The sequence below is a fragment of the Protopterus annectens genome, chromosome 6.part0 (genome assembly GCF_019279795.1).
Source record: "Protopterus annectens isolate FY-2018-M chromosome 6.part0, PAN1.0, whole genome shotgun sequence".
NCBI lineage: Eukaryota > Metazoa > Chordata > Ceratodontiformes > Protopteridae > Protopterus > Protopterus annectens.
Window position 1 is genome coordinate 42942570 of NC_056737.1, and position 25994 is coordinate 42968563.

Consider the following 25994-nt stretch of genomic DNA (forward strand, 5'->3'; position numbering starts at 1 on the left):
GTGTAAAACTCAATCCCGACAGTGGACAAAGTCTTCACCTCTTGATCACTATGGGTCAAAGTGTCTTTCACTGAGGGTCCAAATAGCATGGACCCGTCAAAGGGAGCTTTTATAAAGGACACTTCGAAGGGTTCTGCAAACCTGCACAGACGTAACCAAGCATGGTTTATCACTATAACAGTACCTGCAGCTTGAGAGGTACCTTCTGCAGCATTGGAAATTAACCTCATCGAGGAATTAGCAAGGGATGTCAGAACAGAGAGCTTGGGAGACACCTTCTTGAGGTGCTCCTCCGGCAACAACTCTGAAAGGGAAGTTGTGAGTTCTCTGACCAACTCCCTTTGAAGGCGGGTGAAGTGTGCCAGGTAATTAATTGGTCTCAGTCCAAAGGTAACTGAGGCAAACAAATGCTTCTCATGCCAGTCGATCACCCAAGACTCCCTGTTTGGAGGAAGGATCGTGGAGCTCTGCTCCACCAGCTCTTTTTTTGTGGCAGCTGCAACCGCTATGGCAATGACTGGAATCCCTTTGCTCCAGACATGGCGGTCTACGAGGTGGGGCTAAGGAACTTGTCTGCCCACTTAGGTACTGGTTCCACAGTGTCTGGTTCCTTCCAATCCCTGCTGGTCCACCAACTTGTCTGCAGGAGGGGACACCCAGGAAGTAGATGTGCCCGTCCTGAATGCCTTCAGGAACACAGACTCCTCCGAAGACTGGGGTTGGGGCACCATCTGCCCCTTCTGCCTCAGGATTTCAAGGATGTCCCCAAAGGAGACATCATCAGGTGGAGGCCTGGGGGAACTGTCTCCTTCGAGGTCCATGTCTTCAGTGAGGGACTCCATAGGGGAGTCCCAGTGTCTCCTCTTCCACTTTCTCTTGTGAGGAACCTCCTCCATGAGGGGCTCCAGGGAGGGCTAGGAAAAGCTGTGGACCCCATGACAAGGGAAACCACCTGAAGGCTAGCAAGGGAAGGCTGATCCTGGGCAGGATGGGAGGCCTCACCACCCAAAACAGAGAAGGGTAGGGATGGACCCAGAGGAGCAGGAGAAGTAACTCCAATCCCGGAGAAGGTCCTCTCTACCACTCTGAAGGCTGAAGGGTTGGAAGTGGTCCCGTCCCCATCCCCTGAGGATGATGCCACACAGAAAGAAGGAATGGACCCTGACACAGCACCACGACTCCCTGAGCATACCGGTCCAGAGCTGTCTAGGGCTGAGACCCCACAGGGAAGGGATTGGCCAGAGAGGCCTGAACCAGACCTGCCCCCATGGAAATGGTGCAGACTGCTCCGGACCGAAGTAAACTCTGGTACAAGGGTGGAAGAGCAGAGTACACCAGAGACCCTGACGGAGTGAGAAAGGGGGAATACTCATCCCCTTCAAGATATGATTGTGGAAAACCAGGTCCTGAGCTTCCGACACCCTGGGAGTAGGAAGAGGAGAATGGAGAGAAGGGATGGGGAGGCCCCTCTAGCTGGATGGGCTGGGACACCAGAAGCCCCAACTCTATTTCAGCCTTGAGGAAGCTCCTCATCATCCTGTCCATATCTGAGGGCAACAAACTCCTAGAATATCTGGAGGAAGTGGAGGAATGGGTAGACTTGACCAGGGATCCAACCCTGAAATCCACAGACCTGTGCCTACACTCAGGGGTTCGACTCTGAGGGCTCGGAGCTGAAGGCAACAAGTGCCTGGAGGATCCAGGAGCCGAATCCTCGATAATGATGGTAGGGCCCAACAGGACTATTGGATCTGAAGGCTGAGCAAAGAGAGCGGTCAGATCTGATGAACTGGTCAGATCCAAAGCTGGTCTGTCCGAGGAGACCCTGCATCTGGCAGAAGCAGGTCTGGAATCCAAGGATTTTGGATCCAAGATAGCCTGGCCTGGGGTTGGATCTGGAGACATAGTATCCAACAGCCCAGGTTTCTTGGGAACCCCAGAAGAGAAAGAAGCCTTCCATTTGGAATCAGAAGAGGGCCCCTTGACAGGAGAGATGTAAGGGGCCTCCCCGAACCATCCCTTTAAGCAAGAGCTTGTTTTGGTGCTCCACCAAGGCCCTGGGTTTGAATGCAGCACCGACGTAGCGTTCAACCTCCAGGTGAGGAGTGCCTAAGCAGTACAAGCAAGCACTCATTGTGCAAGTCAGAATTAGGCATCTTCTGACAGCACAAGGAGCACTTCTTAAACCCAGAGGGCTTTTCAGACATTGCTAAGAAAATAGCAAGATGAAAAACTAACAACTAAGTAGACTAAGGAAAAGGGGAAAAATGGCACCAAAAACCTGACAGCCAAAAGAACAATAAAGTCTCAGGGAGGGGAGGTAACTACTCTAAGACTACCAAAAACAAGAATTTAACCTAAACAGACTAGAAAGTACAGTTGTGTACCTACCATAAATGTAGATGTTCAAGTATATTCACTGTTGCAGTCATTACAATTGGGTTATCCTGCTGGCAGGCCACCCGCAGTTGGCCTGAGTTCCAAAGTCTAAGTCCGGCATCGGTTGCTGTCGCCTCCTCCCTGACGTCAGTGTGCCAGGGGTTTAAAAGATGCAGCCGACGCCATTTTCTTCAGTTTTTCTTGCCCCAGATGTCAGGTGCCCCTAAAATGGTAGGCTAAATTATGCCAAAAAGCATGCATACACAAAAAACAGCTTTTTCCTTCATCTACAAGCAAATACACCCCATAGGTTGTATAGAATAGAGAAGAACAGATAAGTCCCAGCAAAGGAAAAGGGGAAAGGTGGGAGGGTAACCTGGACTGCAACAGTGAATACACTTGAACATCTACATTTATGGTAGGTACACAACTGTACTATGTTCATCATGTTTCACTGTTGCAGTCATTACAATTGGGTTGAATCCCAAAGCTAAGGTTGGGAGGCTGGTGCTAAATAGGATTAGGAGAGGCTATGAGGCCCTGCAGAACTGCAGTGGCAAAGCCTGCCCTGGATTTAGAGTAGAGAGGTAAGTGATAATGCTTTGTAAAAGTGTGCACTGAACTCCAAGTTGCAGCCTCTAAGATGTCTTTGGTTGGTACTCCTCTGAGGAAGGCTGCTGAAGTGGCTGCTGCTCTGGTTGAATGTGGCCTAATGCCCTTAGGCACTGATTTGCCATGCTGTGAATAGCAGAAACTAACTCAGTGACCTATCCACTTTGAAATAGTCTGCTTTGAGATAGGCTTTCCTTGTGATCCTGCAGCATATGCTACTAGAAGTTGTTCAGTCTTTCTGAAAGCTTTGGTTCTGTCCAAGTAGAAGCGTAGCTGCCAGTGAATGTCCAAAGAATGCAGAAGTCTCTCACCCTTATTCTGTGGGTTTGGATAAAAGGTAGACAAATGAATTGTTTGGTTAAGGGCCACACTGGACACTACCTTAGGCATAAATGTAGGGTTTGTCCTCAGAGAAACCCTGTCAGGATGGAAAATGATAAAAGGTTCCACAGCCATGAGTGCCTGTAACTCTGAGACTCGTCTAGCGGAGGTTATTGCTAGGAGAAGAGCTGTTTTCCAGGATAAGAATTTTATATCAGCTGCAGAGGCTGGCTCGAAGGGAGGCAGTGAGAGTTTTTCCAAGACATAATTGAGGTCCCATGCAGGTATAGGTGCTCATCTTGGAGGTCTTATGTTTTTGGCCCCTCTGAGGTACTGCCTTAGTTATGGATGAGAAATAAATAGGTGGTTCTGTATTGTAATGAGCTGAAATGGCAGAGGCATGAATTTTAATTGATGAAAAGGAAATGCCTTTATCCAGCATCTCAGTTAAGTATTGCAAAATCTGAGGGATATTTGGAACAATCGTGTCAATACCTTGTGCCTGGTTCCAAGCACAGAATCTCTTCCATTTTTCTGCATAAGATTTTCTGGTGCTAGGCCTCCTGGCCTCCAAAATAACATCCATCACCGCTTTAGAGAGAGGTGTGTCTTGAATGGCTACATTATCCGCCATGCTGCCAGGTTTAAGGTCCTGAGTTGGCTGTGCAGTATTTGACTGTCTTGTTGGGTCAATAAGTGAGGCATTTGAGGTAATGTCCAAGCTGGGCATTGAGACAAGCTCTTTAGGATTGGGTACCAGTGCTGGTGGGGCCAGTCTGGGGCAATCAGTATCATTTTTGGCTTCTCTTGTCTGACCTTGAGGAGTACCTTGGGGAGAAGAGGCAGGAGGAAAGGCATATACTGTAAGGGTTTTCCAGCTGAATGATAGAGCATCCACTTTCTATGCTTGCTTGAGAGTCCTTGTGCAGAATCTCTGTAGTTGGCAGTTGTGAGGGGAGGCAAATAGGTCTATGTCCGGGCATCCCCAGTTCCTTGTTATCATGCTGAAGACTTGTGGATCCAATTTCCATTCATGGGGATCTATTAGGTTTCTGCTTAGTTCGTCTGCCAGAGTATTATCTTTCCTGGCAGGAATTGTGCTTGCAGATGTACTTGGTACGTCAATGCTGTGTTCCACAAGTTCATGGCTAGTCTGCAGAGGGGGTATGAATGTGTGCCTCCCTGCTTGTTTATGTACCACATGACTGTAGTATTGTCCGTCTTTATCAGTAGTTGTCCTGGATGAAGTAGATCCTTGAAGGCTGTCAGGGCATTTTGAACAGCTAGCATCTCTTTTTGATTGATATGTAGATGCATTTGACTTGTGGACCATGTGCCCTGAATACATCTTCCTGCCATATGGGCCCCCTAGGTATAATCTGATGCATCTGCTGGCAATGTCTGCCTGGCTGTGGGTAAGGTGAATGGCTGTCCCGTGTTGTGGTGACAGGCCTTTGCCCACCATCGAAACTCCTGTTGCAAGCAGGGAATGAGGGTAATTATTGTTTCCAGGCTGTGGCAATGTTGAGTCCAAACACTTTTTAGATACCATTAAAGTTTCCTCATATGCAGTCTTGCATATGGAATTAGCAGAATGCAGGATGCCATGAAGCCCAAAGCCTGCAGAATTTTTCTTGCAGATAACTGGGTCTTTGTTGCCAATATTTTGAAATAAGTAGTCAGCTGTCTGTGTTTGTCTGGCGTGAGATAAGCCATCTGGGCAGTTGTATTTAAGCTTGCACCCAGGAATATTATCTCTTGAGAGGGTACGAGTTTTGATTTATTTTCGTTTACTGTGTACCCTAGACCTGCTAGTAATCTTTTTACAAATGCCAGATGCTGTAGTAGAGTGTCCTTGTTCTCTGCTTGAATAAGGCAGTCGTCCAAGTAAGGATATATTTGTATTCCTCTTTGTCTGCAAAATGCAATTACTGGTGCCAGGCATTTTGTGAAGACCCTGGGCGCAGTAGATAAGCCAAAGGGCAGTGCAGAGAATTGGTAGTGAGACCGCTATAAATCTGAGGTATCTTCTGCATGATTGTCTGATTGGGACATGCAGGTATGCCTCTTTTAGGTCTAAAGTCACAAGCCAAGCCTTCTTGCCCAGCATGGGCAGAAGCTGCTGCAGAGTTAACATTTTGAATTTTGGAATATCCAGAAATGTGTTTAGGATAGACAGGTCCAGTATTGGTCTCCAGGCTTTGTCCTTTCTGGGCACCAAGAATAGCCTTGAGTAAAATCCTAGTCCCTGCTCTTGCTGTGGTACTTGCTTAATGGCCCTCATGTCCATGACTGAAGAAACTTGTTTTTGTGCCAATGCCCATTGATTGGGTGGCAGGTCTGGCATACCGTTTGGCCTTGGCAGGGTGTGAAAGTGGAACCTGTAGCCTTGTGATACGATATTTAAGACCCATTTGTCCTGGGTGATCATGTGCCAATTTTGTGAAAAAAGTGCTAGTTCCCCCCCCCCAAAGGAGCTGCCAGAAGATAAGTGCTTGGTGCTGGCAGGGGAAAGTCATTGAGACTGTTTCCTGTATGGCTGTGATTTTTCCTCTCTGCTTTTGGAGGTAGAAGCATCCCATTGTTTAGGCCTGTATGAGCCTTGGGGCTGTGATCTGCTTCTGGGGCGTCTGTATCTGTCTCTTTGTGGCCTGTCTGACACTGGAAAGGACCAATTCTTTGTAGGCCAGTTCCTGCTAAATCTGGGAGGCTGTACCTGTAAGAAATCCTTGACTGTTTGCATAGATTTAGCTTTGTCCTCCATTTTCTTCAACACCTCTTCTGCTTTAACACCAAACAAGATATCATGCTGTAATGGAGCATCTAATAGTTTTGCTTTAACATGATTGGGCAGATTCTGTTCTTTAACCAAACATGTCTCCTAATGACAGAACCCATAACAGCGGCCCTGCAGGAGGCCTCTAGAGAATCAAAACCACATTGCAAGGTATGCTTTCCCATTTGTTCAGCTGCATTCAATAAATCCTGCATTTCTTTGTTTTCTGCACATTCTGAATTTGTCAACATTTTCTGTTTAAGCAGTGACATATGATATTGCTGATATTTAAGCATATGAAATTGACAATTTAAAGCTCTTACAGCCAAGGTAGCAGAAATATAAATCTTTTTCCCCCATCGGTCCAGGGCCCTTGAATCCCTATCCGAGGGGATAGGGTTTTTTACAGTGGAAGCCTTGACCCCTTTGGGACCCAGAGAAATAGTTTTTGGGTCAGCAGCAGGGTTTTTATAAATAAATTTATGTGAATCAGGAACCCTGTAGTATCTGTCTGGCTTAACAGGAGCTGGTGGTAAAGAGTCAGGAGACAGACCGGACTCTGAAAATGCATCATCTACAATGTCTAAAACAGGAGGAATAGCAAGGGGCCTGTGCTGAGGTAATAAAAGGAAGTCTCTGAGCCTTTTCTTGGATTCTGAGTAATCTTGGCTCTCCCAGTGGAAATGCTCCGTCATAGTATGCAGGGTCTCCCCAAAAGAATAATACTCAGGAGGAGAGGCTGAAGGGATTGATTCTTTAGCATCAGAATCCTCATAGGGAGGAAGAGAAAATTCCTGTTCAGAAGAGGAATCAGAGGAAATGGAAACCAGATCTGAAGATTCATATTCTATCTCTTGCCTAGGCCTCTTATCAGGAGGGGGATGGAAACCCCTGATCAAAGTAATTAGGTCTTCGGCCATTTTAAGCATCTGTTTTTTAGGCATGGAGACCTGTCCAGGAGAATGCTGTACTTGTTTCTTTGTCTTTAGAGTTGCTTTAGTCTTTGCCTTTGAAGCTGAAGTTGGTTTCATATATAACTGTGTAGGCCTGAAAACACCCTCAGAAGCCGATACCTGCTCAGCAGCTCCGGACCCATCTGAGGGAATAGTTTCCGAGTGTCCAGTACCTTGAGTTTCCGGTGGCCTAGTCGGCTCCACGTGGGAGTCAGAAGCGGCTTGTGGCTCTAAGTAGTGGGCATCAGGGGCTGCGAAAGCGCCTCACTGAGAATCGGCAAACCGGCGATAGGCCTAGCGGAAGCCTCGTCGTCGGTTTTGGACCTCGGATGCCTGTCCTTTTCTTTTTCTTTGTGCTTTTTATAAACTCCGGTAGTCGGCTGTTCCGACGGCATTATATAACTAAATCTTCTGCAAAAGTAATGGAATGCAAAATTGTACCGACGCTTAATAGTGCTTTGGTTAAAATCTACCACAAAACCGACAACTAGCAACGTCTTGGTCAGGGCCTAGGCAAGGAATACAGTAAGAATGAAAATCCTTATGAGGTATTTGCTTCCCACCAGAAATACAATTATTAACTTTTTCTGACATCGGTCTGGAGCAAGAAAAAAGTTTCCCCAACAGGGTACTTAGCTTTAATGAAGACTATGATCTGAAAATCGAATTTGAAAGTCTCAGGAGTCGGCCAACTGGCACTTGCGAACTGCTTTTGCTTCAGGCACTGCGCGGCAAGAAAGACTGAAGAAAATGGCATCAACTGCATCTTTTATACCCCTGGTGCGCTGACGCCAGGGAGGAGGCGACAGCAACTGACGCCGGACCTAGACTTTGGAACTCAGGCCGACTGCGCATAGCCTGCCAGCAGGACAACCCAATTGTAATGACTGCAACAGTGAAACACGATGAACATCTTAGTTAATACTAGAGTAAAAGGCAGAAAAATATTTGAAAATTCACTTATTTCCAGCGAAAGCCAATGGATCACATCCGTAGTGGTAACTGGTAAATGAGATGTGAAGATTAGAGGGCAGAAGGGGATTGTGGGAGAGGGAGGAACTTTAGCCTTGGATCTATGCGGATGTTGCCGGCTCAGATCCGATGTCGGATGCAGGACCCTACTGTGAGGAATAATGACAAGGATAATATCAGAACAGTATGTTAAATCAACCAACTCTTGACATCATGTGTTAACTGTCCAGCCCTTTTTTTTTGCCACATGAACCATTAAATATACAGAAATTTTATACATTTAACTATGATACCATAAATGGGGAAACAAAAACATGGAGATGGAGGATGAAATAAAAAAGAAAGGCACTTAAGATAAGTAAGAGGCTTTCTATATTGTCATTAATAAATTACCTGACAAGTGTGTGTGTGTGTGTGTGTGTGTGTATATATATATATATATATATATATATATACACACACACACACATATATATATATATATATATATATATATATATATATACATATATATATATACACACACACACACACATATATATATATATATATATATATATATATACACACACACATATATATATATATATATATATATATATATATATATTATATATATATATATATATATATGGATCTACTTTGTTTGATAGAACATACTTTATATAAATATATATATATATATATATATATATATATATATATATATATATATATATATATATTTATATATAAAAAAATATATATATATATACATACACACACACACACACATAAATATGGGTCTACTTCAGTAGACCAAAATTCCAGTTAATTGAATCTTAACTTAGCTGACATGACAACATTGAAACCTTAATACAACAAACGTTCACATCACTGGAATTTTAATCCGGGAAAGTTGGCAGTTGGCCAACATGATATCTGCTCCAGGAATGTTAACCAACAGGAAACTTATTTATTTATTCATTTATTATTTGTTTACCGGGAAAGTCCGACTTGGAACAAAGTCAATTTTCAGCGGAAGCCCGGGAAGAAATGTGCCAGACGTATATCTTTGTAACATGGCAGAAAAACGGAATGCAGGGAGGACATGCAGACACCACACAGAAGGCACTCCAGCTAAGAATTGAACCAGAGAACCTCTTGCTGTGAGGTGGCAATGCTGCCACTTCACCACTGTGCCTTCCTTTAAATAAAACTTTATTTAAAGATTCATATTGGCATTAGTATTGCAGTTTCTTTTTTCGTTCTTTTCTGTAATCACTAATCCACAGTTAAATAACCATTTCCTCAGATTCAAAAAGGTTACTGTAAGTGGGAAGCCTACTACGAGTGGCCAAGCTCTCACTGCACCTCTTTCTGATTTACAGGAAGACCCACTGCAGTAATTTTCCATAAAGTTCAGTGGACAGGTAGTCATGGTGGAATGTGTGTATCTGCTGGGGTATGACTGAACTGGAATGACTGTGTGTGTGTGTGTGTGTGTGTGTGTGTGTGTGTGTGTGTGTGTGTGTGTGTACTTGTGCGTGCTTATAAGTGTCTGTGTGTGTGTGAAAATGAACAGGGAGGTACCTAACCCAAAATGATGCATAGGCAACAAGTTGTAATTACTGCTGAAAAGTGCTTTTAAGCACTAGCAGTGATAACAGGTAATTCAGAGACATGCAAAATTAGCTGATAATGAGGCATTCCTCATTGAGGATAAACATGTCTCTGAATCACATTTTTTGTGCTAGGCACTTTACAACAACAATACTTTTGAATCATAGGGATAGTTTTTGTATTGAAAGTGAGTGGTGAAAAGAAAAATAGTAGTCCAACTAAGTGTTTTTTCTTCTTTCCATGCAAAAGAAGGGATCTTATGGTCATGGAATATTTTAGCTTTGAACAGATGCAGGTGGCGGGCTTCTGTGTTGCTGCTAACGCAGTAGTAGCTTGGCACCAGTATATCAGCTGATGCAAACATGTTAAGACTTTCTAATCTTTTATGGTACATTTAATCAAACAGATGTAAGGATGAGTTGTACAGTTTAATTTTGTTGCCTGCATAAGTATAATTGTAGAATTCTGAACTACGTTCCTATATTAAACATGTCACATCTGCTTCTTTTGACTAAAATGTGCATAAAATACACACAACAGAAACCGAAGGAGCAGGAGGAAGAAAATGCCTGTGAGTGTTGAGTGAAGCCGAGGTGAGCTGGTACGCTTCTGATATGCAGGTTAAGTCCTACAAGGCACAACTGCTTCTTTGTACGGCTCAACTGATGTGTCTAGTCAAGCAACAGAGAACCAACACTTGCTGGAATTCATTCACTAATATGTACAGTACCGATCTTTGTAGGCCAGATCTGGGTATAAAATAATTATTTATCATAACACATATGCATACATGAAATATCTTACTCATACACATATAATGCATCAAAATGCTTAAGCTAATAATTTCCTAGGCTAGTAGTCCACAATGACTAGAGTTTGGAGAAACTGATTTTTCAGTTACCTGGCTGTCTTTCATCTTGACTATCCGTGGAAGGAGTATCGTCCTGGGTCTGGTAGGACACTGTCTTCTTCAGTCTCTCAGGGCTATTTCTATAGCGAATGTGATCTGCAGTCATAAACAAAAGAAAGCTTTTTATTTGGTGGAAAAAAAAACATCTGTCTAATCTAGATTATGTTACAGCTCTACACTGGTTATGTAAAGTGTTAGAATTCCAAGCTTATTTAACAGTGTACAGTATAACACAGTACAGTACTCACAGTATAACACAGTACAGTACTCGGATCACTGTCACCAAAATCCATTATAATACACTCCAGTTGTAGTATAGTAGAGTGCAGTACTTAGACCAGTGTCAGTCCAGTATAATACAGCGCACCACAGTGTAGTGTTGTACTGTATGGCATTGCTCAGTATAGTACAAAACTCACATCACTGTCACCCAGTCCATTATAATGTAGTCCAGTACAGTGTTCAGTGTCACAAAGCCCAGTATAACACAGTGCAGTAAAGTGTAATGAAATGTATAGTATAGTACAGTACGGCACTCGGATCACTGTCACCGAACCCAGCATAATGTACTGCTGAGTAGTGTGGTACAGTTTGTACAGTACTCAGATCAGTATATATACTGCAATATAGTACAGCACAGTACATTCCTCAGATCAAGCTAATGCAACCCTTATGCAGTATGGTGTACTATACAGAGTCCCTATGTTTTTACAGAATGGCTTTTAATTGGTTTCTGGATTGTCATGCAGCATTCATCAAGCCCAACTTACTGCCCATTCATTGGTAAACTAGTTCCCTCACAGGACCCGTTTTAAAGTCAATTTTAGTATGTGCAGTTTGCAGATATCGAAGCGTTGGACTTGACCACTTACAGAATCCACACTAAAGCCTTTTGTAAGTTTGCAGTTATTTGCAATGTAATGTTTTGTGATCAATGACTTGTGGATTGATGATGTGCTGCACACCAAACTTCACAGACCTAGTACAATACAGAACTGAGATCACCGTTAACTGCTACAGTATAATACAGTGCAGTACAGTGAAGTACATTAGTCAGATGAGTGTTATCCAGCCCAGTGTAATATTGTGCAGTATAGTGTAGCAGTCACTGTCACACAGCCCAGTATAATCTAGCGGAATTTAGTATAGTATAATGCAGTACAGTATGCTACTTGGGTAACTGCCATCCAGCTCAGTGTAACATACATACATACACATACATATATAAATATATATATATAAATATTTCAGGCACAGGTACTGATGTCATTCTAGCCTGCCAATATACCAAAACAGCTGTCCTCATAATAAAAGTCCAAGTTGTTCTTAGAAATATCAAAACTCCTACTTGCTTTAAAATAATTTGGTAGTCTATTCCATGTTATCAACTACTTTCTCAGTGAACAAATTAATACAGCTCTCAGCTCTCATTCCTATATAATAATATGCACAGGTTGTCTGATAATACTCCACTGCTCTTTGATAACCCCCAAACATTTCTGGAGGTAGTCATCTCAAAATGCCCTAAAAACCACAATAAGGTCTCGTCTCTCGTCTTTATATATATATATATATTTGACATTACATTCATTATTTTCTATACATTATAAATCCTTTTTATACATTCCATAGTTTTATAACACTCATTAACCAATTGGTTGATATGATCAGAAAAGCTCATAGCTGGATCTACCCATATACCCAGGTTCTTAAATGAATCTACAGTTTCAATCACTGCCTACTGTAATAAATATTCACACTTCAGTCTGTTGCCCAAATCTCACATCCTTGTTTTTTTGATGTATTTACTGGCATACTATTCTCCTCTGCCTAATGGTCAATTTAGTCAAATTCTTTGCCCCATCTGTAACAGACATAATCATTTGTCATACACACACTATAGAACATGTGAGATGAAAAAGATCTGAAAGATACAGAATAAACAAGTAAGGGCCTAGAACACAGCCCTGTGGGACACTCTAACTGTAACTTAGAATTTCACTTGTCCAGCTGCTGTATTATACTTACACTGTCTGATACATAAGCTGTGCACCAATCCATTTTATCAAGAGTACATTGATAATTAGTTTTCTAATTTATTGATCAGTATTTTGTGTATGGCCCTACCAAAGGCAGGAAACAGATGTACACATTTTTTTTTATTTACAGTTGTTATTATATTATTACAAAATATCACGTTACAAGTAGTTATAGGTCTGCTTTCAATATGTGAATGCTGATAAATGGTTTCAATTCCCAATCTTTCCAAGTCTAATCCATAATAACCTTCTTTGTTATTTTTCCAGAATAAGAAAGCAGAATTCTAGGTCTAACCTGTTTACTTTTCCCTTAAAGATGGGTTTAACAAGTTGGTATCTCCAATCACGAGTATCTTCCTATACTTAAATGACTTAGTGAATAACAGGCACAATGGCACTGTCTGTTCACATTGCAGTGTTGTCAGCTCATTACTACTAGTTCCATCTCTTCCCTGGGTCTAGTTTGCATTGCACGTTTTATATAATCTAACTGCTCTCTAGCACCTATTGGGCAATATATGATGGCACAAAGATGATTTTTACTTTTTATTTTTTATACAACAGCTTAACAACTTAAATGACTTCGTGAACAATAGATAAAATGGTACTTGTAAGTTCATAATTCAGCGTTCTCAAGTCATTATTACTAATTCATATTCCTTCCTGTACTTTGCTTGTGCCCAACTTGCATAATGCATTTTCAGTAAAATCTAATTTATTTTCAGTGTCTGAAGTTATTTGCACAAACTAACTCTCTTTGTAAAGCCAAACTGTTTTGCGTAAGTTTGAAAAATATATCTGAAATCTATTATAAGAATACATTTTAGAATCTACATAATTTACTGATTTGCATATCTTTACTCCTACCACATATTACATATCTATAAAATGGTCTTTTATTCTCAATACCTTTACACAATTGTTCTTCAAATTTCTTATTGACCTTATCTCACACTGTTTAATTTACCTGTCCAATTTAAGTTTTGAAAGTTGTAGTTCAACCTCATTTCCATTAATTATATTTTTATTTCTCATCCTAATTAACCATCTTGTTCTTATAGAAATACGCCCTACTGACCTTGTGTGCTTAGATCCTGATGTTAAACATTTTTTTGCATTCAAACTATTTCCCTTTCAAATCTTGCCACATTCTATCTGATGTCTTTCTCTTAAATGCATCATGCCAGTTAGTGACTTGTTTGTTTCTATTACTAATATTCTGTGCAATGGTTTAAATTACAGTTTTGAAGAGTTATCTAGCAGCAGTTTAATGCTAACTCATTCACACACATAGCTCTTTATGGCATCCAGTCCTTTGGTTGGGGCTTTTAATTAAGTGACTTATCAGCTAATAAAAGGCAGTATTAGAAGGTGCAGGGAGTCATTAACAAAATGACAGTAAGAATATTAATCTAGGATGTCCTGTAGTAGATAAATTAATCACCAATTGCCACTTATTATTCATATTTTCATATTTATTCTCATATTTTCCTGAGAGCCTTACATGCTATGGACAGGTATTGTGTGATATGCCATGGTGGGAGACAAGAAAATGCATTGTCAGTTTCCATTTATATGACACTGTGCCTGAGAAATTGCTAGCTTTTAATAGTAATTATAAAAATAATCAATATTTCCATATATGTTTAAACCAAATTACTTACAAACTGTTGCATGACATTGGGCAAAACCTTAGATGTTACTAAATAAAACTATCTTTGATATTTACTCTAAGTTGCACATTTTAGAGATATCCAGTGTCATTTATATTGATATATATATATATATGTATATATATATATATATATATATATATATATATATATATATATATATAATTAAGCATATATATTCATATTCCTGTAACTATCGCAAGACGCATGCATTCATAGAGGAATTTCTTTTTGTCATATGAAAGCTTATGCCTGGATAACAAAGATGTTCTAACAGTTTAAGTCAAGGTTGTACACTTCCCAAGATATGAAATTTGTAAAAGTTCAGCAAAAAAATAATTTCATGCTTGTGTGCATTATGTATTTTATTATTTATGGAAAAACTATGAATGTACTATCTCTTTAAAGAATATTTCTTACTGATATCATTGCAATTTGTAGAGTTTTAATAGTTTTTATTTACAAAATATTTACATTTGTTTATGTTATGCTTTTTAATTTGATTTTCAGAAAATATTCTAGAATGCAAGATGTGTGTAGGCTGCTGGAATTGTGATATTCCACACCACACAGGTGTTAATGAGTTAATAATCTGATGGTCACTGCACATCAAATGTGATACATTATGTGAAATAACAACCATCTCTAAGAACATAAACAATATTTAGTATGTTCTGCTCTCTTGCTGGTTGTTTTACAATCTGCAGTACTTGTTCTTCCTGCACATATTGTTTATGTTGTAAAATCAGTATTGTTTCACCTTTTCTTTGGTAAAATCTAGTCCCCACCTACTATCATTTTTTTCTCCATATTTCAGTCAAGAAATGTATGAATTCCTGTAAGTCATCAGTAGTTGTCTTTGGTGGTCTGTACAGTCCAACAATAGTCTGTTCCAAGGTTGTCCTTATTGACTTTGTTATGCAATCTATAGTACTGGTGTTACCATCAAAGATGTAATAATTACAGTCCTCATGATAATCTTTACTCCCTATCATAACACCTCCACCTGATTTTTGGTTAGAATGTCTATATTCTAACAGAACTGGTTTCCAATCATTCTTCTTTAACCATGTTTCAAACAATAACATCTATCTTATGTGAACCATGCAAATTTTCCAATAATAATATTTGCAAAGATAAACAAATTTTGCTCTCTGTGAACTTAAATGTTTGATCTGGCAAAAAAAAAAATCCTATCCTATGTTAGTCAAATATTGCAATATATCTGCTGCAAAAACATCCTTTCCCGGTCTTGACAAGTGGACTCCATCCTGACTAAATACATGAAAACCCAAAATTAGGCTTGTATGCTGCTCAAATTAACACCGTTTAAAACGGGCATTTCTTCATGCAGGTATTTACTCAAAAATATTTTTATTCATGATGACTTGTCTCTCCTTTCTACATATGACTTGTGAAAAATATTTCCAAATACCTGTACAAGCTATGTTATGAGGGCTGTAAGTTCTGTACTAATTATCAATGAGTCCTTATTTAAAGATCAGATCATTTGATTCAGCATACTTTCTAGCCAGTTGGCAGTAGGTGATTTTGTCACACTAACTGATGTTGATATGATCAGGGGACTGATAATGACAACAGTAATATTTTTTCGACATTTAGGCTTCTTAAGGCCCTACCCTGTATTTCTCCTTCTGGCATGTATAACACTATTTCATAATTTCATACTTTAGTGTAATTGTGCAATGGTTCAAAGGACTTATTAAAGCACAGTCTCCACATTTAATGAATGCACTTTAACCATCCAGTTATCCAGATTTGTTTTAAATATTTGCACAGTGAAGGGAAGTATATTCTAAGATCTAGCTAAGGTATGTGTAATAAATTTACTTCTTTTGATAGATGTATTAAATTCAAGTTTGGAACTTCTACCATTGTTCATCAGATGTGTTTTAATATAACATGAATTTCATTCTGTAACACAGATAATAGTGTAGAACATTTTGTGCAATCCTCATGCATAGTGCACTTCTGTTCAGTCTCCCCAGAGGCAGGACACTGCTACCTCTTCTGATATAAGTCTTTACTGCCAATCATTAACAGGTGGTCCATACCCATTACTGGGGGGATACATCATATTCGTTTGTTAGCTTGGGTAGAAAATGTTCCATGCATGTATTTTGTGTAGCCACACTATTTATTACTATTTACTGATAATTGATTATCGGGAAAGTCCAACTGGGTAGAAGAACATTTTTCAGCACAGACCCGGGAGAAAAGCTCCAAAGTATTACAAAACATTTTAATAATAATTTTATAGTCTTTAAAAATACAAAAAAACAAATACAGTTAAAATAATTATACTACATTAGATATAATATTAAAACATTGATTAAGAACAGATACAAGTTATATGACAATGATTTAATATTTAGAGAAATTTTAGTCAGTTTATAGGAAATTAAAGGTAAGTTATAATACAAACACAAATTGCAATACAAAGTGAGAGAAAAGCAGGCTTATTGTATATTTAGAGAGAAAACCAAGGGAGAGAACTTGACAGAAGTAAGGAAGTGAACGAAGAAGGGAGAATAAGGAGATGTAAGGTATGAATAGATATTTGTCCACATTTAGGGATATAGTTTATCCTGGTGTTGAGCAAGAACAGAGTCAGTATTTAGCTAGAAAATCTTTCAGAATGGTTTAGCATGATAGGAGGGAGGGTACTGACCAATGTACACAGGTAAGGAGTTCTAGGCCTAGAAGGCAAAGTCCAGCAAACGGGGCTTCCACCCTCACGTCACATTAAAACAGAGAGCAATCAGTTTATAGTCATTAAAGAGCAATTAGCAGAGAGGTACCAATAGATTTGTTAGGTAGGAAGACCAAGTCACTGGCATATACAGAGTAATCTACTAGTCAAGAGAAAGGACATGGGCCTCAGGTGCAAGGACAACTCTGTCTTGGTGGGAATGCTAGAAACTAACTTCCAGCACAGGCAGGCATGTAATTTGACTAGGTGAAGTTAATACACAGTAAGATTCTTCAAGTTAAATTTGCTTACATTGTACAAAGAAAATTCTCAGTGATTATGATTGGGAATAGGCCCTTGTGGCAGGGCTTCAGCAGTATCTGGGTCAAATATACTGACCAGAGCTTCTGAAAGGAAAGAAAAGAGAAAAAGTCTACTAAATTGTCATATTACATTGAAACAATGAAGTTAATACTTGGTATAAGAACAGATGGAGGTAGGACCACAGAGCAAGAGAATATGGGGAAAATATACGAATACAGAGATGGCAAAAAAGTTTATGACTGTAAGCTGAAAGTAGGTTAGCAGGAGATATACTGATAGTAGAAATACAGCAATACAGTGTATATATAGAATTGCACAGAATAAGTTATCATAACACAGCACTAAACTGACTGATAAGCATAATATAGAAACTTCACTTAGTAACATTCCTGGGATTAACCAGTGTATCAGAACAGTGTTTTATATACATACATACATATACACATACACACACACACACACACACACACACACACACACATATATATATATATATATATATATATAGGGACTGTTTTTGAGTTGTTGGTCTCTTTGTATTTATATATATATTCTTGATGCACACATTTTTGATGTTGTATCTTTAAATGTTGAACTGATGTGATGTCATTGTGTGGGGAGTGTGCACCGGTTTATCCACAGTCTACTTTGTTTTTTGATTTATATATATATATATATATATATATATATATATATATATATATATGTATATATATATATATATATATATATGTATGGATCTATGTTAGATTATCGAAGTTCCAAAACTTCAAAATTCATATGGCCGAGACCATATGATCGAAGTTTCAGAACTTTGACATTAAAAAAAAAAATTCTATTTTTAACATTTTTGCAAGGGGGAAGCCCCCTGCACCCCCACACCCACTGTTAATTAAATATACCAAGTAGAACACGTTTTCTTTCATTTCTGAATGCAGAAACCTATTAGCCAGAAAGACTAGGTCTCCGACATATACAGTGTAATCTATTGGTCGAAAGAAAGGACAGAAGTCAACTTAGTAAGTGGTCCTTAGAGTACAAGGACAACTCTGACAGAACAGAGGGTGTTAAATTTCCAGTACAGGCACGCATGTATTTGACTAGATGGATTTAATACACAGCAAGGGTCTTGAAGTTAAATTTGCTTACATTGTACAAAGAAAAAATTCTCAGTGAAAGCGTTTGGGAATTGGCTCTTATGGCAGAGATTCACCAGTATCTGGGTCGAACAGAGGCTCTGCACTGTGTGCTAGAGACTAAGTGAACTCTCTTTACTTGTATAATATGAAACATTTGTTTTAAACCATTTAGCCAAGTATACATGTATAGAAGTATAAAAGCCCGCTGGTCAGCACAATAAAGGTTTATCCTCCTGCAGATGCCAAATGACGACACCCTCCATTGTAAGTAAAAATATATTATCTTTAATAAATGCCGATTGCAGATGAACACAAAAACAACATTTAAAACAGTTCAAACTTTGATTTAGCGCGCTTTCGTCTCTAACCACGAGACTTCATCAGAATCAATTAATAGCATTAATTACAGCTTTTTATACTGCATCAACAATCATTAACTGCCAATAAGTTGTCATGACAGCAAATGACCGAATTATATTAAACCTACGATATAACCAGGTAGTTACTAGGATGTATTGTCATAAACCATAACATATTGTCTCATACATATAGTCAAAGTCTGTTCACAGCACCCTAAGGCAGAAAATACCTGCAAAATAAATACTGAATCGAACATAAACGTACATATTATTTAGTAAAATTGAACAAGGTAAGTACGAACTACCTAATACCAATTCCTGTATTTACAATACAGGATATGAGTTGAATGTTAGTATAACATATAATATATAAAATAGTTATGTATATGTAACCAAAATTGTAGATTCATTTACAAATTTTTTTAAAAAAAATATATATGTATGTAAAATATATGTATATACGTATAAAAATATGTTTAAAGATATGATGCCTAAAAATAAATATATATATATATATATATATATATATATATATATATATATATATATATATATATATATATAAATATATACATACATATAAATATAAATTACCCGAATGTAATAATAAATATTATAATATAAATACATATGCATATACACATATAATAAAAACTAAATTATTAAACATGCTGAGCAACAATATTGCTAAAATACTTAAGCAAAATTTATTTTGGATTTGATGCTAATAACTTTAATGCAGGTTTTAAAGAGATATGGTCATTCATGCCCAAGTGAGAGCATGAATCCAATCTAATCTGCCATATTAATTCTCTGTACTCTAACAAAGTTTCCCAATCACCTCCCCTCTCCCTTTGTTTAACTTCTTTTAACACCCAAAATTTGATATTAGTATCTTTACATTTTAATGTGTGTCTAAATAAAGCATTATTCTCATTCTTTTTATTGATATCTCTCATATGTTCATAAATTATTATATGTTATACTAACATTCAACTCGTATCCTGTATTGTAAATACAGGAATTGGTATTAGGTAGTTCGTACTTACCTTGTTCAATTTTACTAAATAATATGTACGTTTATGTTCGATTCAGTATTCATTTTGTAGGTATTTTCTGCCTTAGGGTGCTGTGAACAGACTTTGACTATATGTACGAGACAATATGTTATGGTTTATGACAATACATCCTAGTAACTACCTGGTTATATCACAGGTTTAATATCATTCGGTCATTTGTTGTCATGACAACTTATTGGCAGTTAATGATTGTTGATGCAGTATATAAAGTTGTAATTAATGCTATTAACTGATTCTGATGAAGTCTCGTGGTTAGAGACTAAAGCGCGCTAAATCAAAGTTTGAACTGTTTTAAATGTTGTTTTTGTGTTCATCTGTAGTCAGCATTTATTAAATATAATATATTTTTACTTACAACGGAGGGTGTCGTCATTTGGTATCTGCAGGAGGATAAACCTTTATTGTGCTGACCAGCGGACTTTTATACTTTGTTTTTTGTGAACGTTTGGAGTCGAGAGGTTTTGGTGTGATTGTATACATGTATAGACCCAGAAACACCCCTTAGCAGCCCTAGTTTAATTCTAACTAGCCTTGAGTCTAAATCAGGACCAACATTTCTTTGTCCTTTCTATCAGTTCTCATAGTCTGAGCATGTTCCCATTTAATCCACTTGGCAATTAAGAACACTTCTTTTCTCTTTTACCTAGATTCAGTTTGAACTCTCTGACTTGTTCCATGACTTCCTTGACTTCATAACTTGTTAGTATTCTTCTTCTTCTCCACTGCATTCTAATGGCTTTTTTTAGCCACCATCAGTAGCAGGGTATCAAGACTTACACCATTCTAGTCTTCACACATTTAGCCCAGCTTAGCAACATCATTTTTTGTCAGAGGTGCATATTTTCCCATTATCTGATCTACTACATTCTGCAAACCCTGCTTGAAGGGTCTTAATACCTCAAAACCCCACAAGATATGTTCCCAAGCCTCTCATGTGTTGTACAGATCTCCAGCATGCAGCATCCTTTTGTGGGAACATATATGCATTTTAGTTGGTGTATAGAACTATGTGTGCATACACTTCCATGTGAATGTTCTAAATTTCCTTGACTTTGTTGTATGTCTCATGTTAGTACATACTTGCCCAACTGTTGGAATCTGCATGCCTACTTGTTGACTCCAATCTTGTCTGAGCATTATCTGTTGAAGCCTAAGTTCTAAAATTCTATGTATACTTTCCCTATTCATTTTTCTTTTAACTGCATTTTCCAATCTAGCTTCTTATGATGTAGCTTGTGAGTTCTGGATTTGGCTGCGTTTTTTTATATGTTGCAAGTAGCCCCATGCATGCCGCCACTCGCCATATGATGGCACGGTTCTCTTTTTGAATTGTTTTCCCGAAAACATAGTTTGTTTTGTGTCTCACCGCAATTAACAATTACCTCCCATGTTCTTTGAACTTTTGTTTCATCCCTTTACTCCTTATCGATAACAGCCTAATCTCCCACTGTTTCATATTTTTTTCTTACGAAATGTCTTATGTTCCATTTCAAATGTTGAAAAAAAGCATTGCACTTATCTTGTTTTGGTATCTCAAAAATTTCCTTTTTTTAGGTCTTTATCAATCCTTTTTGTTCCACCACTATATTTTTCCATTTTGATTTATAGCCCACATCCCAAATTATATATATTAACCGTATCTGGGATGCACTGTAATAGTTTCCCAAGTCTAGAACCACAGCCCACCCCTACTGTATCTACCAGTAACACCAGCTTTTCCTAAGTCACGCTTTCTCTTTTATTCTCCCATGTAAATTGTTTTAATTCCTTTTTAATTTTATTTAAATGTTCTTATGGGGGTTGGAAACAATATGCCTGGCTCAAATATATAACTAAAGGCCCCAAAAACATTTTAATAGTCTGCACTTTACTGTCCACAGCCACTATTTTTCACTGACTAATCTCTATTATTTTTTGTGCTACTTCCTTTGACATCTCAGTAACTGCTTTTCGGTTCAACCTTACTCATACGTACTTCATTTTTACATGTCCTCAACAGGATAGTTATTGCAGTACCACTTCATATGTGGATATATAGCTCAAATAGCCTTTGTCTTATCATCTTTTTTTTTTTTTATCCAACTAGCCACCCATAATTTTTGAACGTTGCATATGAAGTCCTCACATCCTTTTTCTGGATTGGTAAGATACAGTATTACATCATCTGCAAACAGTGCAATCTTTTCAACTAAGTTTCCTCACTTGTATTCATCTAATCTAGAGTAAATTAATTCATTAGCCAACCAATCTTTTTTCCTCACTTGTATCCATCTAATCTAGAGTAAATTAATTCATTAGCCAACGTTTTTTCCTCACTTGTATCCATCTAATCTAGAGTAAATTATTTCAATAGCCAATGGTTTTAAGTATAAAACAAACAATAAAGGGGATGTGGGTATTCCTGTCTTGTTTAGTTCATTATGTCTATCTTTGCTGGTAGCATCCCATCACATTTCAGGTTTGCCCCTGCTTCGTCATAAAGCCTAAAGATTAAGTCTAGCCATTCTGATGCAAATCCAAAAGCCTGCATAGTTTTCCTCAGGAAACCCCAGCTAACTATACAGCATGATTTTGTCAGCATCTAAGCCTATCATGGTTAACACCTGTTTCTTAATTTCTAGACCATTCTGAATCTTTAATGTTTTTGTGATGCTGTTGAAAGTCTGCCTTCCTCCGACAAACCCATATTTTGGCTTGTATTGTTGCAAATATTTTATAATCATTTCTTAAAACTGCAACAGACCTACAGGATTTGAAGTCCATAGGGTCTTTTTCTTCCTTTGGTATTATCATTTTGCATTATTCCAGGATTGGGGCACATCACCTCCTGTCTTAATTATATTACATATCTGTAGCTATACTCTAATCACTTAATTTTCTACCAGTATCCATAGTTTGATTGGTAACACACCCTTTCCTGTAGACTGAATTTAGAGTGCATCTTTTACTTCCTGTTCTCTTATTCTCTTTGTTAAGACTGTCATATTTGCCACTTGTCAGATTAGGTAGGTCTAATTTCCTTAGATAATCAGCCATATCTCTTTCTCTATTTTCAACATCTATATTACCTGTATATAGCCTTGCAAAATGGTCCTACATAAGTTCTAGTATTTTTTCTGGATCTGTCTCTATTTCCCCCTGTGGTCACGTTTCTAAACTTAGTTACCATTCTGTCTTTTGTCTTCTCAGTTTCTGTGCCAACAACTTTGTCATTTTTGGGTTTGTATCAAAATATACACTTTTCATTACTTTACTTATGGATTAATTGACATTGTTTAAATACTCCAACAGTATGATACACACCTCTCTCTGCTACATCTGGTAGTAAGAGTGCAGGTACTTTACTCTGTTTATAGTCTTCTGGAATAACTGGCTTCCTATATATCTTGTTTGCTTTTGTTAATAGTTTTTATATTTTATCCTATAACTTATCTAATTCCTCTTATTCAGCATCTAAGTGGTTAAGAACTTCTATTGAAGTGTCACACAACCAGTCCCTGAATCCCTTAACGTTTACCAGATAACTGGGGAACTGCAAATGTCTCTCAAAATATGTTCTGTTTTTTATTCTAAGACTAATTCACATAGGAGCATGATCTGATATTGTAATCTGGTACATTTATACCTCCTTTACTAAATCGGTATGCTCTTTTGTAACCTAAATTCTATTCAGTCTTGTCTAAGTGTTGTACCTCCCAACACAGAAAGTGTATTCTATTTCATTTCCCTGTATTTCCATAATATCCTGCAGTCCAAACATCTGCCTACATTTTCCCTGATAGTTCCCGTCTTTTGGAGTGCATTTTGCCATGGCCTCCAATCACTTTTCTATTTGTTACTATGTTCTCCCTTTACAGAAGCTCCTCAGTGAAACGTTATAAATTCACTCATTATATGTTTTACCTCCTGTGTACTGTTTTTTGTTGGTAAATATACAGAAGTGAATGTGATACACCTGCCAATGTCCTTCAGCCAGTATACATCTGCCAAGACTGTTTGATTTTTCTTTCTGTATTTTAAGATTTAATCCCTGATTAAAATAACCACCCTCTTCTTTCTTTCTTTCTCTCACTAGTCCTGCACAGTATCCAGTCTTCTGTTCCAGGTCCTCCTTTACCATAATTTCATGTTCCCCTTTGTGAAGGTGCATTTTCTACAGGTAAGCAAGTACCTTTCTCTTTTTTCTTTACTCTACTAACCCATTTGTGCTCCAAGATAAAATATTTGTGTCTAAGCGTCACTAATTAGTCTGATTTCCTTCAAACTTGTGATAATGCTTAATAGCCCCCCCTTCTTTCCATTTTCTGCAATTTTTACTAATGTTTTCCTTATCTTACTGAGAACTTGTTCTGTCCATTCGCTAACTCTGTGGTGGTATTCTGGTTCCCAAATTAACATCATATTTTCTCTCCTTCCCTGATGCCCCCTTAACCTGCTACAAACTGCCTGACTGTAAATGAAAAAAGGCAAATTAATAAAACTACACACCCTCTGACTGTTGAACTGACACTCGTATATTGCAGCATGCTTAGTTGCTTTTACAATCTTCTCAGGTGTATAGAGCTCCACACTGGACCCTATTTGCACTAATCTCCTACCTTTGTATATATTGAACTTATTAACTATTAACTTTCCTTATTTTACATGCATACTGCTACACGGCCATATTCTTTCTCCCCTCTTTTTCATCAGATCTTTATTTATTATTTCTTTACAGTTCTGACATTAATACATCAAACCTGCCTTCTAACTTTTCTACAGCAGGAACTGATAGTTAATTACCCTGGGTTTTCCCTTTGTCAACTATACCCCATGACAGTTTGAGTGCTGCTGCTTTAATTTGTACTTTTAATGAGAGGATCTGTGTGAAGGTCACTAACATGTCAGCAAGAGGGGTAATTATTACTAATGACTGCAATAAGTTGTATAAACATATCAGATTTTCCCATCACCCAATGTTTAAAAACAACCTAACCTAACCTGACTGCCTTCTTGAACTATTCAAAACTTGTTACCCACCCCTCTGTTTCTTTATTGGCCACTTCCCTCCTTCCTGAATCTGTATTCACTCCGGGACTGCTTCTTTCAAAGTTTGTTCTGTTCCAACTGAGGAGAGATCATTATTTTAAATTTCAGTTGTCAGCCTCATGAACTAAAGTTGTTTTGGTGTTTCAGTACAATTCCTATCCTTTAACTTCTGTATTTCAAATTAGTAAATGCAAACGTCTTTCTCAAGAACATCTTATGAATGTCATAGGTGGTGTTATGTGGGGAACTTGCTCAACCTATGTTCCACACAGCAGCAGATGGAAAATCAAACTATTTGTGCATATTCTTTTATAAAAGTTTTGTTCTTATTTTTCTTGACAAGTCCACCATTTACAGTTTATGCACTCTGCAGGAAAATTTCAGCCATTACTAGCCCAATATACGGTAGTTGCACATGACTTGCATAGTCTAGCTGTTAGCCCTTTTTTATTTAGTTTCACCTTCCTCAATAACAGTATCTGTTGCATTGGCTTCCATCACGTCCCTTCTGAAGAACTCTTTAATTTTGTTTTGTTTCATTTTAGAACTTTTTTTGAAATAACGGGAAAGGTTTTACTGAAAGCCTGTTTGGTGATCTTTTCAATTTCTGCCTCATGTCATCCTTCTCTGTGGAGGTTCTCTAAACATTGCTACCCCTTTCTGATTAGACTTCTTGTTTGGAAAGTTCTTCCCAGGCCTCTTTTGGATCTAGGTACATTTTAACCCCAAGTGGGTAAAACACTCTGAGCTGAGCTGCATATAACAACTTAAATCTGCTTATTCTTGCTACTTGGACTTTGTGTGTATTTGGACACAGGTACATGGTTGTTGGAAGTATTCATTGTTTGTTTTAACTGAAATTTAAGGTTTAGTTCCTTGCATTTTTTAAAACATGGGATAAATGCACTGTGTCAAACACTAGTTTGATCAGAACAGTCACTGCCCAGAAAGAAAGGCATGAGTCTCCCATTTTAATACAGTTAATTTCTTCCATGCATTAGTTAAAACATCTTCTTTCATCTGGGAGATGAACAGCTTTATCACTATCAGTCTAGGGGACCTTTCGGTTCACCTTCCCAGGTTGATTCATTGTGCTAGTTCTACGTTTACTTCAG

The 25994-nt window shown here is 38.1% G+C and overlaps 1 protein-coding gene across 4 annotated transcripts in view; it reads right to left on the minus strand.

Annotated features, from left to right (window-relative positions):
- LOC122804151 (pleckstrin homology domain-containing family G member 3-like) overlaps positions 1 to 25994 on the minus strand; it is a 1602862-nt gene that overhangs the window by 386154 nt on the left and 1190714 nt on the right. For all 4 annotated transcript variants that reach the window (XM_044073839.1, XM_044073837.1, XM_044073836.1 and 1 more), the window contains one exon: positions 10517 to 10621. In XM_044073839.1, coding sequence (XP_043929774.1) covers positions 10517 to 10621 — 105 coding nt within the window. The remainder of the gene's footprint in view (positions 1 to 10516; positions 10622 to 25994) is intronic.